Source organism: Vanellus vanellus (genome assembly GCF_965231255.1).
Source record: "Vanellus vanellus genome assembly, chromosome: 11".
Lineage (NCBI taxonomy): Eukaryota > Metazoa > Chordata > Aves > Charadriiformes > Charadriidae > Vanellus > Vanellus vanellus.
The window spans coordinates 15,676,587-15,701,370 of NC_138916.1; the positions used below are offsets into that span (position 1 = coordinate 15,676,587).

At 39.5% G+C, this 24,784-nt stretch overlaps 1 protein-coding gene across 1 annotated transcript in view; it reads right to left on the minus strand.

Annotated features, from left to right (window-relative positions):
• The window catches only part of ARNT2 (aryl hydrocarbon receptor nuclear translocator 2), a gene marked incomplete at both ends in the record, with an annotated part of 102,918 nt that overhangs the window by 71,159 nt on the left and 6,975 nt on the right, over positions 1-24,784 (minus strand). The window contains one exon of the mRNA XM_082488846.1: positions 5,613-5,724. Coding sequence (XP_082344972.1) covers positions 5,613-5,724 — 112 coding nt within the window. The remainder of the gene's footprint in view (positions 1-5,612; positions 5,725-24,784) is intronic.

Sequence of the window (24,784 nt, forward strand, 5' to 3'; positions counted from 1 at the left end):
TCCCAGACCTTCTTCTTGAATCAGCGGAAGAGACGAGCTCTTCCTTGGGCCAAATCTCAGCCCTCCAGTTAGGCTCCTCCAGGGAGCCACACAATGCAGCAACCTCTTTCTTCACTTCTTACACAGAGAGACTAGGAAGACTAACTTCCTAAATTAGCCACCTAAATTAGTTGTCTGTGTTAGGCAGTGTGATTGTCTCCTTCCCATTGATATTAAGCCACTACAAAGTTACACAATAGTGTAATTACACAATAGTGTAATTTCCAAAGCATTTTATACATTTTTATACCTTTAAAAAGAGGTAGACAAATATATATCCCCATTATAAGGGGGTGACTCTGCCATTAAGGTAGACTAAGAGCCAAGTTGATATAAAATTATCATATACATTTATTGTATCAGTGTATTTATTTTAATAAGGAAATGTATGCAAGTATGATATACAGACCTTGACCCCTCACTTAAACGTAATTTGTGTGGGTAGGAAATCATAGTTTTGTTTTGCAAACAATTTTTTCAGGTTTCTTTAACACTCTAAACTTTCTAACATTTCAGTGTAATAAAACTTTATACAGTTACAGATTCCATGTCTTTTAACACTCGTCATATTAACAACAGATATACATCATATTAAATGGAAAACTCCTGCAAAGTGACAGTAATATTTATCTCAGTATTAAAAAAAAACCCAGCCAATTAAAAATTAAGATTTGTATGTTCAGAGTGTGGAAACAATGACATAAAAATGCTCTTTAGAACTCCATCAGCACTGAGAAGTATGTGTGCCAGTCAGGCAACACTTCCTTGACTCCCAACGTTGATAACCAAGACAGACTGGTCTATAAAAGATGTGTCTGAGTCACAGCAATCTACGTACAAACAGGACAAGGCCAGCAAATAAGCACAGGAATTGGAACCAGTATTAGAAAAGTCACAGTAATATTTTCCAGATGGTAAAAGTGATTATGCATTTCTGGAGGAAGCAGAGGGAAAACGATTTTCACCGAAGAGTCTTAAAAAAAGATGTGTATTTAATTTGGTTAAGATTGATGCAATCATCATTTTCACTATAAATTACATTTTTGCCCACCTAATTATCACCAAATCCTGTTTCAAAGCCAGTGACCTCCCTGCTGCCTTGCGCAGACCAACACCGACCTCCAGCGGCAGCGCCCTCACCTGTGCCCCATGCCTGCCGCCCAGCCAGCACCCGGCCACCAGCACCCCAAGGTAACCACCAGCGCTGCCACCAGCAGCCTGGATTTCCCCAGACCTGCCACACGTACAATATTCCCCATGATTTAACACTTATCATCCAGCCGAAGGTCTCCTCTTACCTACCTGCTTCTTCCCCACCTATAATATTGTGCCTGTAGGTGACATTCCAGAACAAACTTCCAAGTGTTTCAATTGCAACGTTCCTACCCAAACCCAAAATGTGAAAGCCAACGTTACAGGAGAGCTGTGGGTTCACAAGCGGAGGGCACGCTCGGAGCAGCAATGGGCTGGCTACACCTGAAGCCACCCACAAAAGTATCACTGCAGGCGTATCCTTCACCGGTTTCACCCACAACTGAAACACAACTGAGAGAAACCTCCGGTTTCAAAGTCGTGGAAAAAGCTGCAGAAAATATGGGGAAAAGCCTTTTCTTCAGGGATTTAGTAAGACACTGCTTTAATTTGGGATGGATTAATTTTGTAATTCCTTTCCTTCCCCAGCAACGCACTGAGATCCCGTGCCTTGGTAGATTTTCTAAGTTTCCAGCCAAATACTCCATCTGCGTGCCAAGATGGATATTTTTCCCCCAAATCAACTATTAACTCTACTGCATTCAGTGTAGTTTATTATTACTGGTATGTAATGCAGAGAATTACAGAAACCCTGATGACAGTTTATGGCTCGATCCTGCTGCCTGCACTATGTGCCTACTTCCAAAGGCATTAGTGGGACTAACACACCTATTCATCCAGCTGGCTGGGTGTCAGCTCTTTATCTTACAAAATCTTAATAGATTAATATCCATAGGTGACACCTACCACATTTACAGCAGGCTCATTGCAGCAGAGTCTGAGCGCCTAGGGTGCAATACCACGCTGTAGCAGACCAAATCTTTAAATAACACCATCGCTTTATTAAAGTACCCCAAAATCTTGATTTTATTCCAAATGCAAGATTATAAAAAAATAAGAAATTAAACATAAAATTCACTATAAATATCAATATTCATAAAAAATGCAACAGCAAATGTATCTCTGTCCCATCTTTGTTAATAAAGATGTTTCCTATTTTCACATTTTACTGTGCAAAATGAGAAATGAGAAAACACTTCCAAACCCCTCCCCCCCCCAAAAAAAATCTCAATAATTATAAAGTCAGTGATTCCAATGCCCTGCCTGAACCACCGTGCCTGCTTTGCAGCAAGGCAGAGTGAACTATAGGGAATCAGTTTTAATCTCTAGCAGAACACATAAAAATATTACTCCAACAAACTCCTCATACCCTGACAGATAAGATCTTCTGTTCAGATAGAGTATATTGCACATGGGCAAAACTGCAGAAGTAGCTTACAAGAAGACAAATGACATCATTTCAGAAGTTTCAGAAAGAGTATCTTTTATCTTCATTTAAAATTCCCATTAAAGAGACTTTAAAAAAGAGCTGCACTATGCTCTTTTGTTTTGAAGAGACAGCATAAATCTTGTTTTCCTCTTTCATACTGTTCATGTCAATTGTGAAAAGGCCTGATGTATGAGGTACTTATTAAAATAAATTTTTCTCCAAAGATGTGCGAGTACCATAAATACTGCGATAAAAAGTATGTTTAAAAATTATTTATTTTTAATTGGAAGCATTTTCATACAAAAAAACCCACCCTCCAACAAGGTAATCCTGCACAGCTTAAAAAATTGAGATGGGAGCGATTTGGAATGTTGCAACAAAATCATTATGTAAAATTCCCAAGAAACGTCAAAAGATGGCTTGCCATGAATACACAGCATAGGAAGGGGGCAGGAAGGAAGGATCGGGAGCAGATGCAGCTGAGAGGCAGATGGGGATGTGTACTCCAGCCCTTTGTTCAGTACGATATCGGGGGGACACCCGGGGCGGGAGGCTGGTGGGCTGAGGGTTCTTCCTCCCCAGATCTTACAGTTCTGGGTCAGAGAAAAGAACAGACCATAGGCTGAACTGAAACAAACCCAAGGCAACTGTAAACCAACCAATCAAAAAAACCCCACAACCCTCCCTTCCCAAGCATAGATAACCTAGGAAGGTAAAAAAAATCCCCATATCCTCTAATATAGCAAAGCCTAAAGAAAAACCACATTACATAAAGAATGGATGCTACATTAATCTACGGTAGTCATTGACCACAGCAATGCATTATTTTATACAGTACTAGGTTGTCATTTTTTGTTTATACTGTACTTGGTATAATTTATAGAAAGGAAAAATATTTTTCCAAGCTGTCAATGAAGCCAAATGCCTACACCGCAGAAACACCTTCTGGATAGCCAATGAGTTTAAACTGATCTACATTCAAGTCCATACAGCAATTATTCTGCCAGCTTGCCTCAGCAATTATGAGAAAAGAAACAATTTTTAGAGATAACCGAAGCTGGAAAAGATGACTGTGTTCACTAGCTACATTCCTTTATGTCTGACACAAAGCATTCATTTCTAAAATGCCCAAGGATTTAGGTGTACAAAGATGTATCACCAGGAGAGTAATGAAAGGACCAAGTGTTAGTTGCAACTTTTTTCAAAGAAGCTAGGAGGAATTAGACACAGCAGGCATTCTTTCCCTCAAGGCCTGAATACATACACAATGAACAAAAAAAAAATAAAAAGTGCACCCTCAGCTCAGGCTTGGAGAAGGGCTATTAGTTTAGAGCTACAGTGCACAGATGAAATGCCACCGTCAGGGTATAACAGCAAATCTATGCTATCTTGCTCACTGAATTTGCATGTTAAATACATTTAAAATAATTTGATTTTATGTTCCTCCCACCCTCCCCCCACTCCACTTTCTTGCAAATAGATGATGATACTTAAAATGCAACAGTTAAAGCATAGCTTTCAATTAATATCAAGTCAGTATTTAATATAATCAGAAGATTTCACAGTCAGCAGCCTCAACCCTTGGTAACAGCAATTTGCAAACTGGTATTCGCAGCTGACATGGTTTATGATCAAAAAAGCGATCAACTACCCTACAACTCAAAAGTACAAAAGTTTATTGACGTTATGTGGCAATGAAAAGATGTTAATGCTTTGTTTTTTCTTTTGAGTGCAAGTTTGAAAAGGTTGTTTCATTAAGCAGTTTCAAAATTAAAATGTGATGCCTGTCAAAGGCAGACTTCAGGAGTTTCTCAGACCAATTTCCTAAAGTTAGCTCAGCATATGAAGCACACTCAGTTGGAGTAAATCGCCAAATTATCCTGTCTGAAGAACCCCCCCCTCAGAACAACCATCCTGAGTGTTCAGGTCACACCAACTGAACTCCACGTCCAAGGCAAGGTCCACCTTCTCTCTGCTTAATTTGTTCCAGGACTGAGACTCCAGCACTGGTACTTGAGCAGACACCTAAAACGGGCAATGTACTTGGCGAACGATCCCCAGAGCAGCTCTCACAAGGAATAATGTCTTCTCCTTAGGTGTCCATCAGTGAACATTTTACTCACGCTATTGATCCTCTTAAGCCCTACCACTATCATATTTAGGGCTAAATATAAGACTTACCAATTTCTTTGGCAGGCACTCTCGGATCAGAGAAAGCATCACCTAAAGACTGTTATTTGTGATCAACCTTTGATAAAAACAGGGGGTTTTTGTTAATACTAGAAAGTAGTTTTCTGGCATTGTGCAGCTCTTGATACATTTTTCTTCTAACACATAGGATTAGTATGAGTTCCCACAGAGAAATCTAATGTGGAAAAACTATCCCTACACCACACCAACCTCTATAGTTGGATAAAACAAATTTTCTCCTTTAGCAGAGCCCTCAAGCTAGTGCAAGGGCTGAACTTGACTCAGACCCTTTCTCCCAGAATCAGAGACTATGCTGCATTTCCAGCAAGACTTAGAAAATCGCAGAGCACAATCTCTGAAGAGTGACTGCTTGTGCTATTTCTGTACCTGGGAGTTTAAAGAAAACATTTTTAACAGAAGGCCTTTATTTAAGAGATTCCAAGTCCAAACTTCAGATGAAGTTGGATAAGTCTGCATGTGCAAGTAAGAACACATTTTGCTCCCTTTATTCACATGATAAATCCTTTTGAGATTAAACAGAGGCAGGCAATATGCATTCATTACATGTACAACAGCCACGGGATCCAAACTCCGTTTCTGGATGCTTTGCCAAACCTGAAAGTCTTTTGAAGCATGCAAAACAACAAACAATACACTTATCAGCAAGTTTGATCTTGCAGGAAGAGCAGATACATGGAAGAGAAAAACAAAACTTCAGTGACTAATGCCATAGTGTAGTTTACATACAGAAGCATTACATAATCAACATACACATATAGGTACATTTTCAGTTTTTCAATACCAGTCATTTCCAGCTTCAGAACTGAAGAAAAAAAAAAAAAAAAAAAAAGAAATGGCTTACCCAGAGCGACGCTTTCCTCCTCTGGAAGGCATGGATCCTGCCATTCTCACTTGTCCACTTGCCATTGGTGCCACCGGCAAGGCCACTGAGCCAGGAATATCTGATGCCATTTCTGTAAAGCAGAGGTAGGGAAAGAGGAAGGGGGGGGAAAAAAAAATCCTTTAATCCATTACCTTCAAGGAGAAATCTGTGCTGACAACATTAGAGAAAGATCCTTTCAAAAACAAGCAGAGAAAGGTTTCCTTTTTATTTCTAAGGAAAAGTAAAGCTCTCCCATCAAAGATCAGCAGATTCACAGCTCCCTTAAAAGAAGCCCAGTTCTGTCAATAGCCATTACGAGTGCCTTGGGAGACAGAATAATCACAGGTAGGTACCTCTGTATTTCAATTTACCTAATGGTTCTAATTTTACTTCTCAGAGGGGCTGTCAGATGAAGGCTAACAACCTTTTACAACAGTTAACTGCCCTGTAGAGAAATGCAGAGCTGAATTCCCCAGACAAATGAAGCTGTGGATCATGGTACCAGGGTACCACGAAATATAAAACTTCCTAGTTTGCCAGCGAGGTCAAGAGTTTAGAGCAGGGATGAATCATCAGGTGACACTTTTTTATTATTTATATTCTGGTGTCATTCAGAGGACCAGACTGAACTTAGCAGAGCTCCACGGCATCCTGTATTTCTGCACGGTGCCTTGCAGAGCAAAACCTAGCCTGAAATCCAGGCTGATGTTCATCCCTCTGCCAGTGCTCTGGGTATAGCCACAGGTTAATGAGATCTTCAAACCTCAAAACTTTGATCTGAGGAATAGCAGGAGCACACCTTACACAACAGTTTTCAGACCACTAATGGCAAGTACTTTTACAACCTATTAATAAAAGTTCATTACACTTCAAAAAAGAAAAGTAGAATATAATGTATTTATACTCTTTTCTCCTATCCCATGGATTAAGCACTTTTTGCCTCTGTGCAACTCTTGTAAACTATGTAAGTAATTACGTTTTTTTAATGCAGCTATACTTTACTCACTCTGGAGGTAAAATCTACAGTCACAACATTTAATTATCTTGAAAGAAAAAGGATCCCCCTTCCAACTTTTCTTTTTTTTAAAAACTTGAGGGAGTATCTGGAGCTACAGATAATATATTTACTCAAGGATAGCAAATCTATTAAAAAATCCTCCTGTTTTTTCCCAACAGGTAAGTACAAAAGAACTTCAATTACGGAAACAGGACTTCAAGTTCTTTCATTATGTGTGGAGAGTACTTCATCTCTGCCACACTTTATATAAATCCATTATGCAACATTATGCATTTCAAATAATAACATTTTATCTTTTCACTGATTTCATGAATTTCTTCAAGTACATTTACTTTTATCAACTCCTTTTCAACCAAAAGGCAACACAGCGAAGTACTCATCCAATATTTTTCATCAAAGTGTGCAAGAACAATGAGGCCTCTGCCTACAACACCACACCACAGAAAGTCTCGCTGTGTCTAAAGCTGCTGCTGTGTGGAAACACTACAGTAATGTATATTCACATATTTCCATACAAACAAAAGCATGAGCATCCAAACAAATAGTAAATCACTATTTCCAGAATAAGTACCCTCAGCGGTCTAATGCCAATAATTCACTTGGAACCTTGGAACATTCAAACTCACATTTCATGGATAGAATCAAAGGTCATTTGGAAATGCTCTATTCACTCATTTATTAAAATAGATGGTAAAAACCATAATAAATTTACCTGCAAAGTGTACTTGTCACTCAGAAACACATTTCAGTACAGATCATCAAGGAGATCAGATTTTTTTAAAGTAGTAATTAGAAAACAATTTCAGATCAACTCTGAGCAGTATTTTAAGAGACTAAAAACAATACCGTATTTGTAATTGTGATAAGTAGTTCTTGTAACCTCATTTCCCTCAATCTAAGACAAAGATGATGAAAAAAACTGGCCAAGGGTTGGATTCATCTACTCTTCAAAGTCTAAGACCCAAAGCTAATTATTTAAGGTAACTTTTTAGATCACTAAAAGGGAAACAAAGCACCCTCCTTGCACTACTATGCAACCCATGCTTAGAGATGCATCCAAAATAGGTTGAGTAAACCTCTTTCTACAGGTCCCTTGCTCTCGCCACTGACAACTCAGGGAGACCTAGACAGATAGCTTTGATCAGACATCCAATTTAGATGGTTGTGGCTAGGCAGAACAAGTTGTTTCTCTGCTCTTATGTTCAGCCTTTAATGTACGAAGACATGAGAGGCAAGGGGAGTTAGCGAGTTTCATGTAGTAAGGAAAAACAGAAACTTTGTATTTTTTATAAGAAAAAACAAAAAAAAAAACAAACCAAAGGCTAGAGGAATGGCCAAACCACAGGCTCAGTTATATCAGTGTCCAAAAACACCTGAAAGAAAACATTCTGCAATAGATCATCTGTCCATCAGGGTATAAGATGAAGAGTTACTGTATAAGTATCTTGAATCTCTAGAATGGCACATCAAAAACAGCACAATGAAGACAATAACTCGTTACACAAAACAGCCATCAAATATGTCTTCACAGTCCTGGGAAAACGCAACCAAGATCATTGAGTTGACTTCTCTAAAAATTTCAAAAATTTCAAAATTTTTGAATTTTGAAATTTTTCCAATCTTCAAAAATCTCAATTTCCAAGAAGAAAAGGAGACAAGACGAGAAGAGAAAAAAAAAAAATAAATCAGGGGATCCACACACATTAATCCATGTGAAACCTCAACTAAGACGCAAGAAACCTTCAGGCCATTCAAATCCGAAGACTTTCCATTATGCAACAGACCTACACATACATCAATGTGTAAGACACCCAATTTACGTTGCCACTTCAGAGTTTCCCATGTCACAGAGACCCCAGCCATTGTGTAACATACTGCAGCTTTCATAAGACCCTCAAAGGTTGACATACCCTGCTAACAAAAGCAATCAGCTTTCCAAGATTTCCTTCCTGCCACAACAGAATTAGAGTTCTCCAGACGGAGGAACCGAGAGGGTTGGGTCTCTTTCAAGCCACATAGCAAATACAGCAAAGAAAGCAACTCCAAGGGCAACACCACCACGGAGCACCCAGAACCCGACCTAGCTCAGCGAGAGCAGCCTGGGAAGCAGAAAAGCACTTTGCACGCAGTCTCAGTGTACAAACAGTGACACCAGAGCACTACAGGAGGACTTCATGGACAGAGCTGACAAAGTGACTGCATTGTTCAGCTACAGCCAACTGGGTGTCGGAAGCCTTATCAAAGTTGGATGGTTGCGCAGAAATACAAGCACTAGACTGTGGATATAAAAACTCCACTCACAAACAGAGCATTTCCCGGGTGCAGGCTTCTGGGGAAGCCCATAGAATGGATCTGAGCTGCTTCCAAAATTACTTCCATCTCTACTCATCTGCAAGCATCAAAAGTACCAGATCTTTTATGATATTTTTACATTTATAAAAAAGAGCTGGTTAGAAAAGCAGAAACGTCATCTCAAAAAATGACGGCCAATCTGGGAAGGCAGAGCCAGAAGAAAAATCTGGTGGAGCAGTCAGTTGCTTCTCTGACTAAGCACCTGAGAAGTTACCTGTCTGTGCGTGCTCTGGGAAGAAAACAGGAGACACAGAGTAAAAAAGACACCCATAGACCGGAATCTCAGATAGAAATATTATGGTAGAGAGGTACTCCAGGGAGCCTATTACCATGAAAAGAAAATAAAAATAGAAAGGAGTGTGCATCAGACACAGACCTAAGGAAAAAAAAAAAAAATCAGCAGGGTAACCTGCAATTGTGTGAAGTTACATCAACATAAATTTAGGGCAGCCCCCTGAAAATAAATTAAACTATTCTGTTGTGGCATAAACTAGCATGAAAGCACAGCACTGCAGAAGCAAGTGTCAAGTTGGTTATATGTTTGTTTGGGTTTTTTTTAAAAAGAAAAGGACTTGCTGGGTCAACAAGCATAAAGATCATGTTTCCAGGCTCATCTACACTCATGTCCAGACAGATGTTAACACTGATGTTCATGGAAGTGTTTCAGCAGCAATGAACACTAGGAAACAAGCTATTCTCTTTCTGAGATTGGACCTTCTGAGAGCGGACTTTCCTTTTGCCAACAGAAATAAAACAAATGTTGCTTACTTTACCCAAAATTAAAACATAAGCATAAGGATATAATGCTCAGAAAGTAAAACAAGGTCAGGCTGAATGTTCATAAAAATCATCTATAACCATGAAGGCAGTGTTCTGAAAAAAAAAACTATTTAAAAGAAGTTCCTTAGTGTCAAATAGAAATCACTCTTCTGCTGCGAAAATACATGCAATATTTAATTTCAAAATTAGAAAGTTACCTAGAGGTCTGCCAAAGAACACAGGAATGCTATTAAAATAAAACCCAGCACAACACTCTCAGTGTTTAGTGGATATTCTTCCAGGTAGATGACACCTAACAGCTCCTGTCTTATCACTGTTGTGCCTGGGCACAGGCCTGATCCTGTCACTAATACTCGTGTTCATCTTGGGGATCCCTGAGGAGCCACACTAAGCCAGGGACAATGTCAGTGCTCAATGCAAAAGCAGCAGAATTAGTCCCTCCATTTCTACCCAGAATTTATTTCACTGCTGAAGACACCGAGCTTGGATATTACACTTTCCTCCAGTGCCACACGTAAGTCACCCCCAAAATATTCAGGGATCTTTTTGAAATAAAAGACAATCTGCAAACATACACTAAAAATATAGGGATAAAATACAGGCATTTATTCCCAATAAATTGAATGTTCATCTCTAACTTTGTTAAAGAGATCTGTACAAAAACCAGCTACTGCGCATTTCACAAAGCAAAACACGAAAAGCAAGCTAACGCTGCACAAGGATACCTTGAAAGTGCACGTGAACCACAATCACAGCAAGAATTCCTGGAGGGTGCCACACTCCAGGATGAACCTGGACTTCTCTTTTTAGGCAGAGAATTATTAAACCACGGCTCTTAAGCCCAAACTTTAAATCTCGAGCCCCGCCTCAGATCCACTGCCTGAAACGCAGCTCTAACTCATCTCTGACCAGAATTTGGGACCTGCTGAACCACCCCCCAGAGAAGCGCAGCTCTTTGGCCAGGAATCTCCACAGCTCCGGAGATGGCGTCTCCCGCTCTGCTCCCCTCCAGAAACCACAGCCGTGCATCTTGCTGCGAAGCTCTGAAATGCAACCAGACGCTGTGCATGACAAGACTTTGTAAGTCCATCTCACAAAAGGTCCTATTACTCGCGCTATTTTCAGCCACTCGGGCACCCCAGGCTATGCTCCCGTCACCTACACACGCCAGGCACAGACAGGACCAGCTTTAACCCTGAAGCCCGCTGAAGAAATGCTTTTGCTGACTTCAACAGACTTTGAATCCCCGACATTAACTTTAATGACCAGTTCCAGGTTTGCTATTACATGTCAGGTACCACTGAGCATGCTCTTCATAGGGCTCCTTTATCCTTCAGTATCTACTGTGATAAACGGGATTAAAGTCAGATACCAGCATCTGATTAAATGAACGAGATTCCACTTTTATCAAAACAAGTGTGACAGTTTTCCAACCGCTAATCCACAAAACAACTAAGATGTCAGTCACCTCCTAGTAAATGTGGATCTAAGGCTAAATACAGAATTACGAACGTGCCCTCTCCCGTGAACAGCATCATACACAGAAATGTTAAATGTTCTAAGAAAGCAGATTGCAAAAACTTCTTTGGAAATGGTATTTTTCCATACCCTGAAGTCATACGGGAGTTAGATGCATCTCAGCAAAAAGGTTTGATTGCAGTTGACTGCAAAGGGGATTTTTCTGCCTAGCACAGAGACATTTAAGAATAAACTAAATTGTACCACTTACTTTAGAATATGCCAATGAAAATATGAAGCCGTCATGCAGCCAAAAATATTTCACAAAAATACCTATGCTAAAATCTAGCTGACTATTTAGTCATTGCTTTTACATGTTAAGTACGGAGATTATAAAACAGAGCTCACTCTCAGACAATATCAAAAATAAAACATTTTCATTGTTCCTGATAACTCTGTTAATACTGTTTTACTTGCATTCCATTGCCAGGTACTTTAAATAGACTCCACATCAGAAAGATCTACTGTACAGACAGAGAGGATATGCAGAAAAGCAAAAACATTCCTTTCCATGCTCTTAACACAATTACGATAACAAATAAATCAGGAAATATAATAAATCCCACCTTTAAGGAAGACTCTTACAAAGACGCTATTTCTTTCCTGTGAACAAAACCTTCTTAGAGAGAAATTTTATCCGCATATAAGAAGTGTCAGAAACCTCTGGGAAGAAATGTAGCAGCATTGGTATTCTGCTCAGAAAATGTCATCACAGATCTGTTTACCTTAACTGTGGACCATGATTCAGCCAGTGACAACCGTCTTGCATACTGATCAATTTATTTGCAGCAAAATTACTAACATTTTCTACTTTAACCATTTAGGTTCTGGAAACAGCTACTAAGATAGGGAGGGCTTTCATGAATAATATATAAATCCTACTTAATTAAAAAACTCCCCCTCGACCATGATGCCCTAATACTTTGGGGAGGGGGGAGGCGGTCCCCCGTAATCTTGAAGAAAAATTAGGGCATACCATGAGTAGTTACCAGAGAAACGCTCCCTTTTTTAAAATTAAAATCAGAGCTTTATCACCCGTCTGCATCACAGGTGAAGATTAAGTATACATGAAGGGCGGGGGAGATGATGTGATTAAGCTAATCATTTGGGGGGGACTGGCTGTTCAGCAGAGAGAGTGACAAACCATTTAAGAGAGTGGCCTAACTGGTGGTCTAGAGGCCAGATCCAGTTATCCTGCCCACTGCCTTTTCTGCTGTGACTCTGGAGGAGACGCCAATCTTAGTGCAACGTAACAAATCTAAGAGCTCTCTACCATATGTCCTATCAGCAGACTGGGAGAGCAAGTTTTGAAGCCAAAGAGGTGAAATCCTCTACGGTGCCCCCACAATTCACTGTTGTGTCCACACAACCCAATCGTGGAGTCCTGGAATCTCAGTACAAACCATACTTTTTTGCGTGCCTTGTAGATCAGCAACACCACCAGGATGCGCAAAAGTAGGTGGGATGCAGACACAGAATTAGAAGTAGACCTCAACTAAGAGAGTTTTGGTGTACTTCGTGGGTTTTCTTGCTTTAAGTGCTCAGCTGGAGGGACAATGCAAGAGAGATCCCTGCAGGATGAGCAGCCGACATTGAAAATCAGCATTCTCTGATGCATCCAAAACTAGGCATGCAGAAAGCACGTACCCAAAAACCCAGTTGTGGTAACGTCAATCTTATGATTTGTAACACCAAAATTTTTTTCATACAGTACTCCTAAGTGACTTTGAATGCTACCTCGACAATACTTCTTTCTTTTATTTCCAGGGGCATAAGAAAAGGATGCAGACCACATTCATGCTTGCTGCCTATGCCTTCTCAGCCTGAATGACCAACAACCCATATACTCAGAATGGCCTTTAGCATGATCCAGAAGAAGACCTGGAATCACGCCTCTGCACCTACTGCAGAGACTGTTATAGGGTAAAAGTTCAGCTTGGAAGCACAGACAGAAGATGGCCATTACTCTCTGAGGTTAGGCTGGGAAGAAGGGTGGCTGCTTCTTCATTCCTCCTATCTTCCTGACAAACAGCACGGCACCAATTCACCTTCTCACATACCCATGCATTTTTCCTTGGCTATTTTTCCACTTCTCATTCATAATTCCTTGTTATCTCTTCTTGACCTATTCAGCCTCTGGCTTAGATGAACTATTTCTTGTACTCCCTCTAATAAGCCAATACATCTGACTGCTGACAAGTCCTAAGGCGAAACTATGACCATTCCCCTCAAGCAAAAGAGGTTGCTGGAACTCAAAATAAGGAGGGAAGATTAAAAAAGAAGCCTTAATGGCTCTTGTTCTGAAAGCGTGTCTCTAGTCTTGGAAAATAATAAACTGCCTCAGAATTAAAAAAAGGCTTCTATCTTCACTGTAGAATGAAGAATCTCACCTGAACCTAAGCACCTGGCCTGCTCTAAAATTTCAAAAATCTTTCTCACTGCAAAAGTGGGGGATTTAACTCAAGCCGAACACCACCTAGGTCTTCACCACAATTATGATGGAAAGATGCATTAGAAGAAAAGCACTTCTTGCACCCAGAGTCTGCAAGTGCCCCAAAAAGCAGGCTAGAAGCAAATCCAAGGACCTGGACTAGCCTTGCCTTGAAAACACAACCTGAGCCTCCAACACTCGGCAACTCCCTCAAGTACAAATAGTTACAAATAGGAAAGTGCACATGCAGATCGGGCAGGGAAGGAGCGCAGCCCCTGTAAAAGTCCAGTTTGCAGAGAGGATGAAAATCTGGCTTTGAAAGGCTGTTTCAGGATCGATGGTACCTTTGTTAAAAGAAGAGAGGCAGGTCCTTAGCTTCCATAAAGAGTCACAGTGAAACCAGTCAACAACAACAGGATGCTGTCTGAACGCGACCCTACCTGGTCTTAGGTTGTTACATACACTATCATTCACTGATACAACATAATTCTTCACTTAACCGTTTTCTGCCTTAATTTATTATGAGTGACATGTGCCAAAAGTACTAAATAAATTACAAAAAAATTAGGCTCCCCAAACTACGCATCATTTCCATTTGAAATGAATGGTGATCCTCCCTCCTCCTCTGACATTTTGCATTTGCCAAAAATAACTGCATAATTATAAGTTGTGTGCAAGAAACAGAAGGTAACATTCAAAGTTATTTTCCATAATTTTTACTTAGCGTCAGAACTAGCAAACACCGTATATGGCTGTTCTGTTATGCAGAAGTGGCCAAAGCTAACCCATTAATGAACTCACAAAAACTGCAGAAGCACACACCCATCCTGGGCAAACAAACATGATGAAAAAATAATAAAGTGTAATGACTTTCCTTCAAGTTTCTCAGAGACAGATCACTCTCAGTCCATTAACTCTTCATTTAACAAGTCTGTTTCATTTAGCTTGTTTTGGTTGGCATTCAATTAGAAATTAATGTACAGGACGTTTTTTTCCTTTTTAAAAACAGAATACTTGCTGTATTTCAGCCAGTAAAACACCAGGAGGTTAAGTGGAAGCTGCAAGACAAGCTAAAGCTACACTAAAGCTAGGCACAATAATACTGAATTAGGCAAAACACCTGCACATGGCCCTGCCCCACAAGATTATCACTAACTGTTTGTTAAAAGGACTTGATAAGACTTGTTGCTCAGTAGAAAAGCGAAGAGCCAACTGGCTAACTCTCAATTTGTTCCAATTCAAGTTAAAAAAACAACCCTCAACACCGTATCACCAGCTTTACTGTGATCCCAATTATGGCCAAGTTCTGCTGCATCTGCCTCCACATTGCTAAGACTTGCTGAGATTGGACTTGTGTCTACACAGAATGAAAAACCCTCTCATCCAACCGTTCCTCATTGCCTGCCTTGCCCAATGTCAGGTCCCTTACTGGCCATCCTCATGACTATATGTATAAAACAGAACAGCTAAACCTAGATTCCTTCTCCCATCATGTTGCTCGACCCCTCTTGGGAGCCACCTGAAGCCTGTCCGCTCCACAAGGGCAATGTGAAACGGTTTCAGCTACTGTCAAACTGTCCCACAACTTCCCTCTTTTCACCTTTTTTATCTTCCTGCACCCTTACTACTTTTGTCAAGCTTCCCTGACCTGTCATGACTACCTCTGCATGCCCCAAAGTCCCTGTAGTGGGAAGCTGTGGATGCTAGAAGTTTATATGCATTTTAGTAGAGCCTGGCCAAAATTGTGGAAAAGAAGTCCACTGAGTGCTACAAAATACAAATGTCGTGCCCGGCTCAAGAAGCCTCTGAGTCACACATGGCTGGAGCATGGGAAGGTACCCAGGGGGAGCACCATACATGCCCGCTCTGACTTTATACTTTTTCAAGCACCTGCTTTTGGCCAGTGCTGGAAAAGGTGTGCTGGGCTTGAAACATCTTTCTTTTGGGACAGGACAGACAGATTTTATATCATGAGCAGGAGGCGCAACATTTCTGAAGTGTGCTGCTTCTGCAAAGGTAAGACATTAGCCAACTACCAATATTAATTTATTTCATTAACAATCAAATCAAGCATTTTCCATAGTACACCCTTGCCCTAGATCACCAATTAATAGTTTTATACAATCATTGTTGTTTGTATTTCCCCAAACTCCTCATCTTGTTTCATTCCCTGTTCAACAAGATAGTTGTCAAAAGACATTTAAAAGCTAATGTCCTTTTATAAATTCCTATGCAATTGTTTTATGATAAATAAATAATAACAATGAGTGCAGATAAACTATTAAGCAGTTACTCTGTCATCATTTGTGACTCCATTTTTATTCATTCATCTTCAAAGTATTTATTTTAAAATAATATTTCTATTATCTTCCATCAAGAAGTCTGGCTTTTTACTATCTATCTAGCAATTTTTTTCCAGCAACAGAAGCTCGTTTAGATTTCAAGAAAACAGCAGTGCTTGATTGCAAATCTATTTTGTTCGTGTACAAGTTCAATTGTCAATTTGCAGAAATAATTCTGAAACTGCTATTAAAATACTTACAATGGTATACACAAAAAAAAACCCCACTGAGATCAATACTGCAGTTCACCAGAGCTTACATCGTAACAACATGACAGTGCTCTAAACTCCTACTGACTACATAAAACATATGGAATAGCTGTAAATATGCAATGAAATAAAGGTAATGGGTAATAAATCTGCCGACAACACTGACCAAAATTGATCTTAACCACATGCAGATCCAGGGTAGCCTAGCTTTCCTAGGAATGCAAAACCTTCGCTCGACTATTTCACTTTTCCTCTCTAGCCAGAAATGCACAGAATTCACGTGAAAGTCATTTTATCTGACTTGAGAGCCAACACCACTTGATTCCTGTCCATATTTTCTGTTAACTACAATAGAAATCAGCTATTTCATAAGCATGCACGGCAGTATTTATGACTACAACTTTTGGCTAGAACTACTTTTAACAAGATTATTTCTTAAATAATAAGCAGAGATGTTTTTGTGAATAAATTCATTCCTGGCCCTCTCATAATTGTTTCATATAGATATTCTTATAATCCATTTTCACTGAGGCAGACAAGCACAGTATGCATTGTTTAAGTTCACAGGTGCAAGGATTTATAAAATTTATCCTAAATTTGAAAATCCAAGTAGCCAGACCAAGACAGAAATGATATCTTCCCCTGACCTGTCTAATACAGCAGAGCATGGGTCAATTACCAGGAGGAATCATCTCTGGTAGTCATCTTATTGAGCCAAGTCATGGAAGGGCTGGTAAGGAAGACCATGAAAGATCTGTACAACATATTTCTGAGGAAGCGGCGACTGTCAAACTACATCAAACTAAACCCACCACTACTGCTGTGGTGGTGGCCCACGAGCTGCCCTGCAAGCCACTGACCAAGCTGAGGTCGAAGACCTGAGGCCTTTGTGATGCACCCACACATACGGAGACATCCACTCCCCACCAGCCACAGAAAGTGCTGGAACAACATAGTCCAACTACAAAGATGTAAAACTCAGACCACTCTGATTTAAATTATTCATTGAAAATTACTTATTCATGTCCTTCAAATGCCTTTATTATTATTACAAAGATTATTTTTTCTACATGTGCCTCAGAAGGGTGTATTAATTTTAAATTTCATACAGAACAGCAACCTGCATTGCCAAATACTTAATTATCAGTATATTTACACTGTCCTTGGGCACTGTTGAGTAATCAGAATGCTATTGTTTTCATTAAACAGTATTTTATTGATAGCACTAATGACTCCAGTTCTGCTTGATCAACAAGCAAATGATGCTTATTTGATGTTACGATAATTAATTGGCCGTTCAGGTGTTTCCACATCCTAATTTATTACCAAGAATAAGAACACTTATGTGAAACACCCCAAGAAGAATATTACTATGCATCACAAAACATGTTCTAAAAATAGGGTGTGGTTTAGTACTTCTCCCTTTCCTCACAATTTCTAATGCCACATTCTCTGTCTAAAAATTGCAAGGGAAAAAAGCTACATTTAACTCCATTTCAAAACCCCAGCCTGAGCCTTGCATATTAAATATTCAGTTAATTTTATCCCTTACTGAACTTCCAGTAAGCAAAAGGAGATTTCTGATTAATGTTTCTTTTATTTTTTTTCTCTTGAGACAGGAGAAAGCAGCTAACCTTGCTTTCCCATAGCAGCAACAAGGATCAAAAACTTTGTATGACTCAAAGGAGATGTACAAGTGAATAGTCTACTTGTATAATCTATTACTCCAAAGCATTATTTTTCCAAACTCCAGGCCCCATTTATGAAGCACTATAGTCCAGCCTTCAGACCATGGAAAAGGGTCGTGAATAAGAAAATTCCAGATTCAAATCGAACTAGACCTTGAAAAGCCACCTGAAAAGATTACACCAGTCTTCCCACAACATTCAACTGGCACCTGTCAGAGATTGTTCAATCTAACCTCCCGCAGAGGACAACCCTTAGAACATCTTCTGAAGTTTTAACTGCTCTGACATACCAACCCGTATTAGCAGATACCCTCATCTTTGAAGATGAGGTTCCCAAACCCTGAATTTTTCTGCAAGCAAAAAAAAAAAGTTACAAATAAAGGTCCTAGTGATTTTTCTACCTTTCACTGCCCCAGGAACATTAATTACGCTTTTTAGAACATTCTGCCTTTTAGGTAATTTCACATATTATAACTTTCATGTCTGCAAATAACAAATAAAAACCAAAAGGCCACAGGCTTTTGGAAGTTCAAAGGTAGCTGTATTTGCATTACTTTCTAGAATTTTTCATTCCCATAAATGTTCCAAATAGAACACCCCAACATCATGGCATAAGGGAAACGTTCATGGGCATAAAGTAAATACAAAATGCTGCTATGCTCTGCTGCAGAAGACTCCTTAGTGTTACTTTAGGTTTACTACGCACCCAAAAATTTGTCATGAATTTTGGAACGCTTTTTTCTGCTTAACTTCTTCACAGAGCTATTTCCTGAACAGCTTTTATAATACTGAATCTCATACTTGCTTTTTAAAATTACCAATTTTAAAATAAGAGGGGAAATGATGTTTCCTTGTAAGCTCTGCTAGTCTTTCCAGAAGTGATCAGCTGTAATGGCCATGTTCTTACTGTTTTTTCAGAATCACAAAATACAAGAATTCACTGGATGTTCTACCAGTGAACTACTAAACAAATGAAAACACGTAACAACAAAACACTATTTTGCCACGTCCCCATATTCATATTAAACATGATTCAACATCCATTACAAGCCACTTGTTCCCCAAAATATACAGACCATTCTGTGGATACATCAAATACAGAAGTAAAGAACGATATCAAAAAAACCTTCATTATAAACAAACTGGATGTTTGTCAAAAACAAGCTGAGTATTTGCCTGTAAATATTGACCAAACTAAGTTTTTTGCTTTGATATTTGCTGACTGAAAAGCAGCACAGACAAGTACAAAGGACATATGAAAATTAATCTGAATGCCAAACTTGGCAATCAGGTTCCAGCTACTACAGGGACTCAACAAAGCAAACAACTAGTGGCAGCCAAATGCACTTACCAAGAAATCACTACAAATACTGTATCATTACATTTCAACATAAGAAAGAATCATGATTTGATTTCTGAAAATGTATTTACTTACAGTGACAGCTCATTGACTTGATTTAAAGAGCAGTTTGAATTAACATACTAACCAAGTACCCCCATATAATACAACATTTTCCTACATTTTAAATTCCACTCTCAAACACACAACAAACACTTGAAAACTATCTCATAATTTTCACTGTGTAACTGTATTTTTCATAGTTTGATCATCTCTTTTGTGAGAGGAATAATTTTTTTTGAGCAATGAATAATTTGTTCTCAGTCTTAATTCAAACTCTACCTGGCTGAGAACAAACTAATGTATTTTCAACAGCAAATTAAGTGACAAAAGCAACCATAAGTCAAGATAAAAAGAAATAAGTTGTGAAGCCTACATTTAGACTTTAAAGCTAGGTGGCTCGTTGGTAGTTCAGCACTGAAATAGCTACCCATCTATGCTTATGTGTATATTTTTCCAAGACACTTAAAAAGCACATTATCCCAACTTCATAGCAACTGTATAAAGAAAATACAAATTAATGGTAATTCATGTGCCTGGAATAAATAATATCTGCTGTTTCCAAGGAGAAAGAAGTTGTATATTCTGCTTTTTATCTCTTCTTCTTCCCAAAGGGAGAAAAAAATCTTTGCTAATCCAACAAATCCGTTTGCAATAAAAGCCTGTTATTAAAACATCACCCATAGTACATCACAATGAAGAAAAATTAAATCTCTGCTTACTCCAGGATAGGCACTCCACACTCTCCTACAAATATGGCATTTTATAACAGACGCATACGAAAAAAGCATCCCAGAACACACAGTCTTATAAACAGGACATGCGAACTGAAGGTAAGAGAAATGGAAACAAAAAGCAGATGACTTAACTGTGGCATGGGGATATTACTTGTCAGAGGTTAAGTAGGAAGTCTGTAGTAAATTTGAACCCTATCCAGTACCTGTACCACAAGATTGTCTTCTTTCCCTGGTCAGTTCTCAGACATGAAATAGCCAGCCAGCGATAAAAGTGAAAAATGCAGTCAGCTTCTAACAGCCAAGAATTTTCCTGCATAGTGAGAATTTATTAGTCTCTGAAATTCTTACTCATAATTACCATAGTCGTTTTAAATTCAGCAATGATGAAGGAACATTTTGTCCTTAAGACCATCTTGAAAAACCAATACCAACAAAGGGGTTTAGATGGAGACACAATGAGCTCTGGAGCTGAACTCAGATACGTTATTAACCTCCACACGTAACATTAAGAGATGGAGCCATGACTCTGCGTACCCTGAAACATTTACCACATGTATGCCCTTCCTAGAGCAGAGTGAGGACTGGCATGCTGCCTATGTCTTACTCAGTCCTGCCAAGGGCAGAAAGGCTTTTGCACATCATCAGTACATGAGGCAGAACCACTTCCTTAATGTCATATCAACCTTTTCATCAAAGTAGTCAGATACTACCTTAGAGAAGGAATAAAAAGGCATGTGCCAGCTATGAGACTAATGAATAGTTTTCCTCAAGCAAAACATAATTCAGCATGAACTTCATGTTAATGTTCTTTCCACCCACTCACGCATCTCCAACTGATTCTACTCAACCAAAATGCCAACAAGTAAAACCACCCATCTTTTAATTCAGCTATTGTACCCCAGCAGTAAAATTTTGTTTTACAGTGCCATCCTACAGCTGCCTAACCTCAAATGTTAATTACACATGCACAGGGCCTCCTTTTTTAAAACATGTGTGGACCTGGAGAGAGAAAAATAAGTAACAAAAGGGAAAACTTTGGAGAGCAAAAGATATTCATACTGGCAGCTTTCACTAAAATGTTAAAAACCATCATAAGCCTCACTCCCATTTACATTTCAGAACCAATGGGTTTAAGAAGCAGTAGGAGGACACCACTAAAAAAATAATAATTAAATCTTTAGTCAGGAAACAATTTGGAAACATATGATGTTTGCTTGTTTGAAGAGTGAAAGAGTAGCAAGATATATTTAACCAAAAGACTATTACATCTCAGAAGGGCACAGGTTCATTTGTTGTATCAGGAAGACATCACAGAGTACACCAACTCCAGAAACACCAGCTTTAATTTAGAAGAAATAAAACCAACAGCTGTGATCATTCAAGAACCAAGTCTCAAGCTTGAATAAACTACAAGAAGCCCCCAAGACTTGTATAAACCTAGGTAATTCACAACACGCGTCAACAACAAAGGAGGAAGAAAATTCTCTATTGCTGTCTTATTCTGTAAGTATAATGGAAATTTTATACTCTATTCTAAAATGTCTGTGATGGGCTATTTTTGGATAGGGGTTCCATGTAGCACAAGTCTGATCTGGCACCTTTTGTTCTTAATGAGAATCCAGTCCAGCCTCGCCCACGTAACAAAGAGAAACAGCTTCACTTGGATCAGCTTTAATTCATAGATGCAGAGAGCTGCTGGCAGAGAATCTACAGAGGCATTTTTTCAAGGACTTGAGTAAGAACTGCAAAATCTGGATTCTGCAGGCCTCCACACGTGGCATTTGGGGAAGATCGTCACGTCCTTTTTACGGGAGATCCCTACCACGATGAGAGAGTGAGGGGAATGGAACGTGTCCTCAACACCTCAACTGCTAACGGCTCTCAGTCAGAGCTGTAGCTCAAACCCCCTCCCAGCAGCCCTCGCCCTCCAGCAGGGCTGCGGTGCAGCCGAGGTGGAGCCCGGCCCCCGCCGCCCGTTCAGCACCATGGATGGTACCGCCCGCAGCGCCGGGCCACCGCGCCTCCTCCATCCCAACCACGCCGCCGAGGCAATCCAGCTCCGAATACCCCCACAGCTATTTTCACAGCAACTTCGGTCTGATAAGAAGTCTACGAGAAAGGAGCTGACTAAGAATTGTTAGGAACTTAGGTCCCCTTTTAAATGTGGCCGCGCGTTCAGAAAGTATTCTTATTCTCCGGTCCTCACAAGAGAGTTCGAAAACGCGCCTTGTGTTTTTCTTAGTGATGGTTCATTTACTTTAATTTCAACAGTGAAAATGCATACTTCAAACCTTCACTGGTAAGCAAAAGTACAACGCAGCTAAGATGCAATTGCTGTTCCCACAAACCCAACTGCACAGCAAATTAATCTTTTTTCTTTTTTTTTCATAAACCAGAAAAATTGTGTTTTACATGAAAACATCAACAAAACAAATTAGTAGAGGAACATTTCTCCCAGAAACACTGAAACCTTTACATAGCTCCAATAATTTGCCATTGTATTTCTAAGGCTGCTGAAAATATCATAAAAATAAAGGGAAGTTTTCATTATACAGCTTTGTTTTCCGCTGGTCAAACCACTGTTTACTACAGAAAGTGTAGAGCGTTTCCAGGGTGACAGAGGTACACACAAAAGGCCAGGTGATCTCTTAAAGATGTTTTAAAAAAAAAAATAATTAAATTTGAGGAAACCATTGGTGTCCCCACATACTATGACATGAACATGACTCACAGGCGTAGTCATCAGACTGACCTCTATTTTCCCAAACTCTCACAGGGCCACCTGTGAGATTGCTGTTAAATGAGCTGCCTCTCAGGGGTTGGGAGCACAAAAATTTAGCATTTCAAACCAAGCTTTTTTAGATAACTGTACTTCAAGTCTTCAAAGTTGGACTCAAAACTGAGCTAGCAGCTTTGCCTGTTGGACACGAAACAATGGAAATCCAGCTCATCTGTGGCCGTATTGGCTCTGCAGTACCAATAGCAATATTTTTTTTTTTTTCAATAAACAGATCAAACATGACTCAGAGGGCAGTGACACACAGTAGCTACTGCCATTTTATAGCTAATTTTATGACTATAATCCACTTCCCACAGCTACCGTTACAGTCGGCACCTAATTTCAGGGACTGACTTCTGCCATGTGTTGAGGGTCACTGTGCCTTGGGCAGATTAACTGCTTTCCACGTGACAGAAGCTTAGCAAGTTAAAATACAAGCCTCATACCAACGTGCTGGTCAGCCACATAACTTTACCAGCCTGGCTCTCTTCGGGACATTACTGAATAACTTAGAGAGGCATACCAGGTGCAGCAGCCCAGTTTTACTTATTGCAGTAGTGTCTGGAGACTGGGGATGCACTCTGCAAAGCACCACCCAAACAATAGAAGACAATCTGCATTCTCAAAAGAATTAAACTGTAAGTTAAATAAGATCTGAGACTACCGATGTGATCTATTCATAAGAAGTTACTTTAATTCTCCTTGCATTCAAAATAATCAGTTTTCTGCCAAGTTTTAAAAGCATTTCCAATTCATTTTGATTTTCCATCCAGATATTACAGGCAATACAGTTTTAAAAATACATGCATTGTATTGTATACACCCAGATGTCCACCTACCTTTACCAACAGAGAGAACCAGCAGTAACAAGTCCCCAAAATTATCTACGTGCATGAAATTGTGCTCTGGATTATTACTGGTAAAGTACTGCAGACCGTTTTTCAAAATCAAGCCTGTATATTCCACAAAAACAGGTTTTGCTTTTACCTCTGAGGAATACAAATATGCAGTGTTTTTGTTCTTTGCAGCTCAGTGATTTACTGGCATGCCTCTTCCCATAAAATATTTGCATATATCTGAGAGTCAAACTGTTCTGATACATTCTGTGTTTGCCAGGAAGTGAACGCTTCAGTTCAGTGTAACTGAACATTCAAACAAGGACAGGCACCAGGACAAATGGCAGTGTAATTAACATACCAATGAAGAGCCAGTTGTTAATTACTATCCATTTCAGGCATTTTGTATGAGCAACTTACCTGAAAAGCCTTCCCATCTGCATGCTGGCAAAGCCAGTAATTGAACAATTCAACACCCCTTTTGCTTGATTACAGAAAAAATTATAATTATTTTCTATTATTCTATTTGTCGCATGCAGTTGACATTTAGATGAGAAAAACTGCAGCAGCTCAAATCTAAACATTTGAAATTAATGTTATGAGCTGTCCTTGAACAAAACAGCAACACATACACATCTAGGCCAGATGTAAACTAATAGAGGCTCCTAATTTGAGCCAACTGCTTATACTTTACAGTACCTGCTGGGTTACACGGAATGCAGCACAGTTGCTACTTAGAAAAAGTACCACTTTTCTCTAAGGGGGACCTCGATGCTACCTACAGAATGGAATTGGAATTTATCAGCTTTTGAAAGACTTGGGAGTAGAACCAGTACAATGCCAGGATTCATTTACATTTAAACAACAGTAACTGGGAAGGCAGTACATGGCTCAGCCCGGCACCACAGTTAAAATACAGCAGTTACAGGCGTTGTAAGAAAGGGCAGAGGCACGTAAATGGAAAGCAGGATTGAAACCGTAGCACAGAAATACTCAAGATAGGCAAAATGGAAATAAAAGCTGACAAAAAAAGAGAGGAAGCAGAAAGTTTAGAAACATTCA